The 8,440-nt window shown below is 46.1% G+C and overlaps 3 protein-coding genes across 3 annotated transcripts; 2 read left to right on the forward strand and 1 right to left on the reverse strand.

The window, feature by feature from the left end:
- The first annotated feature begins 37 nt into the window (after nucleotides 1–37).
- Nucleotides 38–1,195, forward strand: LOC119766428 (protein strawberry notch-like). Its single transcript, XM_038250970.1, has 2 exons — nucleotides 38–421; nucleotides 493–1,195. The coding sequence occupies exons 1-2, from the start codon at nucleotides 386–388 to the stop codon at nucleotides 736–738; spliced, it is 282 nt and encodes a 93-aa protein (XP_038106898.1). The 5' UTR covers nucleotides 38–385; the 3' UTR covers nucleotides 739–1,195.
- Nucleotides 1,035–4,131, reverse strand: LOC6031453 (protein GUCD1). Its single transcript, XM_001842205.2, has 5 exons — nucleotides 3,664–4,131; nucleotides 3,471–3,594; nucleotides 3,216–3,403; nucleotides 1,460–1,566; nucleotides 1,035–1,396 (listed from the first exon to the last, which is right to left on the reverse strand). Exons 1-5 carry the CDS (start codon nucleotides 3,837–3,839, stop codon nucleotides 1,302–1,304), a joined length of 690 nt encoding a protein of 229 aa, XP_001842257.2. The 5' UTR covers nucleotides 3,840–4,131; the 3' UTR covers nucleotides 1,035–1,301.
- Nucleotides 4,132–6,796: 2,665 nt separating this feature from the next.
- LOC6031454 (2-methoxy-6-polyprenyl-1,4-benzoquinol methylase, mitochondrial) lies at nucleotides 6,797–8,067 on the forward strand. Its single transcript, XM_001842206.2, has 4 exons — nucleotides 6,797–7,350; nucleotides 7,412–7,544; nucleotides 7,603–7,691; nucleotides 7,747–8,067. The coding sequence occupies exons 1-4, from the start codon at nucleotides 6,902–6,904 to the stop codon at nucleotides 7,958–7,960; spliced, it is 885 nt and encodes a 294-aa protein (XP_001842258.2). The 5' UTR covers nucleotides 6,797–6,901; the 3' UTR covers nucleotides 7,961–8,067.
- Nucleotides 8,068–8,440: the final 373 nt, after the last annotated feature.

Genomic DNA, 8,440 nt, shown 5'->3' on the forward strand with positions numbered 1-8,440 from the left:
TTCAGAATCATGAGTCATTTCAAGCGAACAATTACTAAAACTTACATTGCGTTTTCAGGTGGGCCGATCTGGGCGGCGAACGGGAAGGCTTCTACATCTCCAAGCAGGCCCGCAACGGTAAGTACACGGCGGTCCTGGCGGTGGAAATCGAAGCCGCCCCGCCCAAGTCCAACCTCGGATCGAAGAAGAAACTGCCGGAAGGCAAGAGCAAGAAGGACATCATGTTCCAAATCTACCGACCCAACACGGGCCTGCAGTTCAAGCACGAGTCGCTGGACGAGCTAGAGAAAAGTACAAGAAGGTGCTGAGCGACGAGGCGGAGTCGCACTGGACGCAGCAGTACGACGCGTCGGTCAACACGTGTTCGCACAGCTACTGGAAGGGCATGTGCCGGTACGTCACGATGGGACAGGAGTGCGAGGTGAGTGTTGTAACTTGTAACGCGGCAGCAGCATGTCGTACCACAAATGAAACACAAAATCTACTCTGTAGGTTGGCCTGCGGCGACGTACGTACTACGTGCTCTCCGGGTCGGTCCTGTCCGTGTGGGCCCGGGTCGAGAACAGTTTGGCGGCGCGCGTCGGCAACCAGAACCGGATGCAGGTAATCAGACTGAAAACCAAGGAAGGGATCAAAATCGTCGGTACGCTTATTCCCAAAAACTGCGTGGAACACCTCGTCAAGGATCTGAGCTCGGACGCGGAAAAGGTCGAGGAGCAGTCGTTTGCGGTCAAGTGAATTCGTTCGTTCGTTCGTTCTAGCTTGTTACCCACCTTACAAGAGTCATAAAATAGTAGCAACTACCATTATTAGCAGCAAACATACTTATTCTTCACACTGTAGTCGTCGCCCCTTGGATAGTGTGTTTTGTGTGCGTTTTTTTCCGCAAGTTTTTTCAATGTGGTATGAGTGTGTGAGTGCGAAAGTCGTGTTTAGAACAAACCAAATTAGGAATTTTCACCCGTTTTTAGAAAGACAATTTTCGGAAGCAAGTTTCTCTTTCACCGCGGAACAACATATGATATGAAGACGCGTTAAGCATTGTAAACTGATTTGTTTTATTTTGTTTTAATGAGATAAAATCTATTATGTACAAAGCACACATCAGTAGAAATTACCCGCTAGGACTTTTAGGGCATAAGTTATTATTGCTATGATACAGTATAGTGAATAAAAAAAATCGTTGTGATGAAGACACTGTGTGTTTGTGCCAGCTGTGGAATCCGAAATCCTTGCGCGACTCGGGCCGGAATAAATTAAATGCAACTGGTGTAGGATTCGCTCCACGTCGATCATGGTGATCATGGCTCGTTTTGGTAGATTAAAATAAGATCCTCGTCGGTTCCGCTGACCCGCCGCGACCGGTCCATCGCGTCGAACGACATGAAGCACACTCCTGAAACGAACGGGGCGGGCGATTAGTTTGGACGAAGACATGTGGCGAAGATGTGGTTCTTACTGTCTTTGAAGGCGGGGTTTCTATAAAGAAACTTGTTTATCCTTTGATCGTACCCACACAGCACGATGTAGTGGCCCATGTAGGGAGGGTTTAAGCCCAGACAGGACCTGAAAAAGAATAAAAGTTGGTACATTTGGAAGACTCAGCCCGCGAAAGAAAATGGCCCTCAAATCGCACGTTTTTCACCCCCATCAGCACGTAACCTTTCTATTTCAGCGCTTTTAGAGTTCAACTAACGTCTAACTAACGACACTTCTCGGACATGATCGAACCTATCGTGTAGCGAACATCGACTCGGACCACTACTTGGTGGTGGCAAAGCTTCGGCAACTCATGTCTGGCAAGTCAACCAGATTCAGTGATTCAAAGACCGTACACACATTCAGGAGACGGGCAAATAGTTGCGGAGGTAGCAAACCCATCTCTTCCGTGATAATAATAATAAACTGAGCTTGCTGAACAGGATACGAGCTACCGGAACTACCTCGTGGGAGTCCTGCACCCCCTTTGCCGCTATTCAACCGGTACCGAAATGAACACCAACTTCACCGTATTGGTCGTCCGGTTCGGTTGTCGAGCAACCGACGTATCTGGCCGTATCCAAATACATGGTTCGCCAAAGATAGTCCTAACCAATCGACGTTCGAAAACATCATGCGATTGCAGCTTCACATGGTGCACTTTGTAGCAGACGTGCGTCGGCACTCAATAGCAGCTTGTTTTGATGCACAGTGAGCAAAGATTAACTCTGCCGGTTTACGAAGGCAATCATCTCAAAATGTGGTGAAGTGCTATTGAGTGCCGATGCACGTCTGCTTTGTACGTCTTGTGGAGTCCACATTAAGCACGACTAACGGTGATGGAGCGCCTCCGAAATTCTCTGCTGCATTTATTATCCGACGTCACCAACGATCAGAGGTACACAAACTCCTACACGACTTCGAATTCGTCCCCGTCGATCCTCACGATCGGTCCTATGCGAGCCCTTAGGGACTCATGTCCCGTATGAAGCTCGCCCGCCTCATAACACCTTCAAGCCCAATGTTGAAACAGAGGCCGGAGAAACCGTCGCCTTGTCGCCGTCCCATGCGCGATCGGGTCGGACATAGGACCCGAAATCTTCACGCTGAACCGTGCCTCGTCCATCGTTTATTTCACCATTCTGATCAGCTTCCCGGGAAAGCCGTTCTCGTACATGACGAAATGACCTTCCGTAGCACTTCGCGATCGACTGAGATCGATTTCCCGTCCACGAAACCGGCCTGGTACGTACTAACGAAATCCTTTGCTCGCTCCGTCACACTTTGTAGTCCACCTTGTGAATTGTGTCCATCTTTCCGCTCCTCATGTAGCTGTTCTGTGTCCTAGACTTTGACTATCTGCCAGTGTAGGCAGGCTGTCAGTTTGTCCGAGCCCATCTTGATGAGTTCAGCTCCGATACCATCTTGACCAGCTGCTTTGTTGTTCGTCAGCTTCTTGATGGCATCCTCAACTTCTCTCATCGCCAGTGCTGATTCCTCCTCACGCTCATCCGTCAAGATTTATCCGTCCTTATCGCATCTCATTTTGGCTCGCGGCATGAAGCCTTTGACTGAGTTTCTTGTAGAGCTTGCGCGTTTCGTTGGAGCGATACAGCTGTTCCTGGCACTCCAACATTATAAAAATGAATATTGGCAAATTCGAAGATCGATGAGTCTGTTTGACAGTCACAGGCAGGGTTCCGAGGTTGACATCTAAAAGGTTGTTTGTTCCTTACCTCAGCTCCAACGACAGCTTGTTAGCTTTGCACAAGTCACAGTGCAGTAGAGAGGCGTTGGTCAGCATAATGATGGGACCATGGTTGGCTAAATGCTCGATCAAGAACGACGTTTGAACCGACTTGATCTCAATAGGAATGCCAATCCGCGATGCGTTTTCAAACTTTTCGTTGACGCGCGTTTCGTCCTGCAAAGCAAAAAAAAAAGACCCTTGAACATCCAGCAGCCAAACCCTACCACGACCTTCAACTCACAGCATTGAAGCACTTGTAATACTCCTTGCCCACGTGCGACGGGTTGGCCCCGAACGTCGTGGTCAAGTACCTGTGCTTTAGGCCAAAGTCCTTGAGAATATAACACAGGTCGATAGTCCATGTGCTGAAATAGAAGACCTTGGCATTAATTTCAATCACGCAGTGCTGTTGGTGCGACGGCGACGACCCCTACCTTTCTCCGAATCCACCAGCTGTGCAAATTTCCTTGAAATTGGCCAGGAACTGCTGCTTTTCCTGGCGGCCCAGCAGCATAATGATACAGGACAGGCCACAATCCCAGTCGTAACGCTGCCGGAAGTGAACCAACGGGTGCTCAAAGAACGCGGGCAAGATCTTCGGGGGACACATCTTCACGACATCAATCACTTGAATCTGGCACAAATCTGAGCGAGACACTTTTCATACATTTTTTCGTCGCGTTTAGGCCTCTCACTAGTTCACCATGTGAACAATGAATCAGCCCTTATCAGAGGAACAGAATTAACAACAAAGCGCGCGATGGATATGGTCGTCTTCTGCGGTGTCGTGAGCGTCGTGAGGTCGGTTCGACTTAGCTCTGATATGATGGTGGACTCTGCTGCATCGAGAGGAAGACTGTTTTCGAAGAACAAGGAGTGGACCAAATGACAAGAGCTTCGTTTTGCGTTGAATGGTGGGGAACACTTTGCGACCCAATTTATTTTTTATTCAGAATCTGATCTGAATCCGGTTAAAATTTTTTTCGCTCTACAGCATTGCCATGGCGTTCTCGATTGCGAGATTCCTATTCGGAACTAGGTGTCCAAAGGCTTGATTGTTGAGGCAATTGCAAACCTCTTTTTACACCTTTAGCTTACATCCACCCCGAGATTCGAACTGACGACCTTTGGATTGCGAGTCCAACTGCCTACCAGCGATTCCACTGAGACAGGACCCAGGGAGACGACTCCTACACCTGGACTGAGCTGACGACCTAACTTCTAAGTTAGACCGGGGCCAACATTTACTTCCCCGTCCGAAGGAAAGCGTGATCAGACAAATCTCGTCTCGTCTCGAAATATGCCACCGGGACCTTCTTGGATCGAACCCAGGTCGACTGGGTGAGAGGCAATCACGCTTACCCCTACACCACCGGTCCCGGCAATTAAATATAAAACAATATGTACACTGAGGTTCAATTTGACACACAAAAAGAGCAAAAAAAAAACTGCTCGAATAGAAGTTCTTGATTATATTGTGGTTTTTGAAATAAATCGAATAAACAGCGCGAATGCTTTTCATCTCGCGAAGCAATTTTCTGTTGATCTTTTCTGAGTGTATCTCAAATGTCACACGCAAAACCAAAACAAAATTTCGCCGCGGCACCAAACTGAAATGTCGCCAGTTGAGCTGCGAAAAGACTCGCGCCGCGGAGCACGGAATCGATCACGAAAATCTACCGGAAAGCGTTATGTGAGCGTGGGTTCGAGCAACCAGATGGACCATTTTATGATGTCTAACTTGGAGAAGACAATTACGGCGCTTTTGATTTTCAAATTGGTGGCTAGGTCTTCCCATTTTGATTCTAGAGCTTACTCGATCGGCACCCGCAACAACCCGCATCAGCAAAACTCTCCCGGTGGTAGGACACAACGGACCGGATTGAGGCCCTTGACAATGATGGCCACTTGTTTTTGTTTTATTCAGACGGAATCCATCCGCAATCAGCAACTCAACCAAGACTTTTTCCATGCTGCGCCTTTTTCTGAAGCTAAAAACCGACTGACCTTCAAAAATTACCCCAATTGAAACAGTTCTAGTCGTAGGAGAACTTAAAACCAAGATTTTAAACAATAATTTAATCTAAAGCGTTCCATTTCCTCGGCAAATCAGAAAAAAATCAGCCACATTTTTCTCAACATCCGAAGCCGTCAAAACAAAAAAGCAAACACACTGGTTCAAAATTACCTTAACATGCTTGACAGTTATTTCGCGACAGAAAATCGTCGCGAGAGTTAAACCTGCTCAATTCGGTTTAGTGACGCGGCGACAATAGAGTTATCTACGTGCGCATGTATTGCGTGTACGTACACGAAGGATTTTTAGGTTAAAATTTGTACCCGACAGCGAAAACAAATGGTAAGCTAGTGTGCGTGAGATCGGGCTTAGATAGCTCTGTAGGCTTTCTAGTCAGAAATTTACCAACACATTTAAAGTATGTTTACATGACAGCTGGACGTTTGTTTGCATCAGTTTTTCTATCTCTTTCTAGCAAAAGTTTTTTGTCATGCGACTTCTAGCTGGTTTTTTTTGACTGATCGCCCGATATGCTAGCCAACATACTTCGCAAGGCTGTGACAGCTACAGCTCGATCATAGAGTTATCTAAGCCCGCTCTCACAAACACTAGCACGCCATTTGTTTTGCTGGCTGGTACAAAATTTAACCTCAATCTTTTTCGTGTACGTACACACAATACATGCGCACGTAGATAACTCTATTGTTTGCATCAGGACACTGTGACGAGGAGTTCGTCATTTTTGAGTTAAATTATATTATTTTCACTGGGTCTAGAAAGCCTTATTTCGATTTTTTTTCAAATTTCGCGGTACAGAGCGGATTCGCTAATGCGAATGGAACTGCATTCGAATGAACGAATCTGAATTCGCTAATCGGAACGACTGAAAGCTGTCAAAAACTTGAAACCACGTGTTCGGAAATTGTCGAACAATGGGATTGAAACGTCAACATAAGTTTGACAACTGGTTTTGACGGTTGAGTGAATATCAAGCAAAACAATTCCAAAGGGCCGTTGTGGGTTTGTAAACAAAGAGTGTGTTCTGCTCACGCTAGAGGATGTTTACATCTGGCATGAAAGGGATACACTCTTTGTTTACAAACCCACAACGGCCCTTTGGCATTGTTTTGCTTGATATGTTCGAATTAGCGAGCATTTGAATCAGCGGACATTCGAAGTAGCGAAATTCGAATTAACGAAACCACTCTGTATTTACCATATTTCACAGATTAAGCGGCTTCCACGAAATTGCAAAAAATCATCAAAATCACAAACCCTAAATCGTAATCTACGTGCGTATGTATTGCGTGTACGTACACGAAAAAAAGTGAGGTTAAATTTTGTCAGCCAGCAAAATCAAATGGTGCGCTAGTGTGCGTACGCGAAACGTCAAAAAACTCTATGAACGTCCCATCTGGTCGAACTAAAATAAATTTTAATTTGTGTAAAACTTGTGCAACGTGTACGCTCTCTCGATCGAAATTCTCTCACGGTCCGAGAATGAGCAAACCAAAACAAAGCCTTCACCAAAACAAAAATAGCAGCTGATTTTGACAGCTTAAGAATGTATTTTGTCTGTTGCGTGATCAGTTCGGATCAGTTGCTGGAAAGTCATTAATTTTTAAGTTATTTACATTGACTATTCAAGTATCAAAATGCTGCCCCAAGGGAGTCGCGTCTTACGTCGATTAATTCCGGCAAGATTACCTGCAAGAAGCTTTACATCAGCGGCGGCCCAATCCGGTGCTGGCCAGCCGGAACAGCAAGACGCGGAGACGCACTTTGGCTTCGAAACGGTGAAGGAAAGTGAAAAGTGGCGCAAAGTGCATAAAGTTTTCGTGGAAGTGGCATCTTCCTACGATCTGATGAACGATGCCATGTCGCTCGGGATTCACCGCGTCTGGAAGGACATCTTCATGGAGCGGCTCGGGCCCATTGGCGGTGGCAATCGGCTGCTGGACATGGCCGGTGGAACCGGCGATATCGCGTTCCGGTATCTCAAGTATTTGAACAATCAACCGCAGGACGGAGAACAGCCGAACCACGTGACGGTATCGGACATCAACCAGAACATGCTGGACGTCGGGCAGGCAAGGTTCAAGAAGTGAGTTGAGTTGGTATTCGAGCTAAATGTTTGGATTTTAAACTGATATTTTGCTTTTCAGTCTGGGAATTCAACCTAGCAATTGCACAGTGGATTGGGTCTGTGCGGATGCGGAGAAGCTTCCCTTTGAAGACAACTCTTACACTGCCTATACGATAGCTTTTGGAATTCGAAACGTGACTCACATCGATCGGGTAACAAAACCATTCTAAATAGATAAATCCAAGATCTAGACATTTAAAGTTGTTTTAGGCACTCTCCGAAGCTTACCGCGTGTTGAAGCCAGGAGGACGATTCTTGTGTTTGGAATTCAGTCACGTCACGAACGACTATCTTCGATGGTAATAAATCAGTTTTAATCCTCAAGCTTCAACTTATTCTAAATTTCTTCCACAGGGCGTACGACCAGTACTCCTTCCAAGTGATTCCTCCGATGGGACAAATCCTCGCCAGTCAGTGGCAACCGTACCAGTACCTGGTGGAAAGTATCCGGAAGTTCCCCAAGCAGGACGACTTTAAGGAAATGATAAAATCGGCTGGGTTCAAGTGCACCGGATACGAGAATCTTTCGTTTGGCGTTTGTGCAATTCACTCGGGCTATAAACTTTGAATGTTGATATGGTTATCTAAAAAATTTACATTGCTTGTAAAAAAGAATTCATAAAAGGTTTTGTCTACTCTAATTCTTGCAAAATACATACAAACATCATTTAATAACTTCCAAACTTCTAAACATTAGAAACTTCTAAAACTTCTAACTTCTTAAAAGATCCACTGAAACACTATCTTAAAGTAACTTCCTTATGCTGATAAAAGTTGTAAACTAACAGGCTCTCGTCACAAATAAACAATCAATTACAACCGGGAACCGTGGTGTAGGGGTAAGCGTGGTTGTCTCTCACCCATTCGGCTTGGGTTTGATCCCAGACGGTCCCGGTGGCATTTTTCGAGACGAGATTTGTCTGACCACGCTTTCCGTCGGATGGGGAATTAAATGTTGGCCCCGGTTTAACCTAGAGGTTAGGCCGTTAGCTCAATCCAGGTGTAGGAGTCGTCTCCCTGGGTTCCTTGGTGGAGTCGCAATCTAACA

The sequence above is a fragment of the Culex quinquefasciatus genome, chromosome 2, assembly GCF_015732765.1.
Source record: "Culex quinquefasciatus strain JHB chromosome 2, VPISU_Cqui_1.0_pri_paternal, whole genome shotgun sequence".
Taxonomy (NCBI): domain Eukaryota; kingdom Metazoa; phylum Arthropoda; class Insecta; order Diptera; family Culicidae; genus Culex; species Culex quinquefasciatus.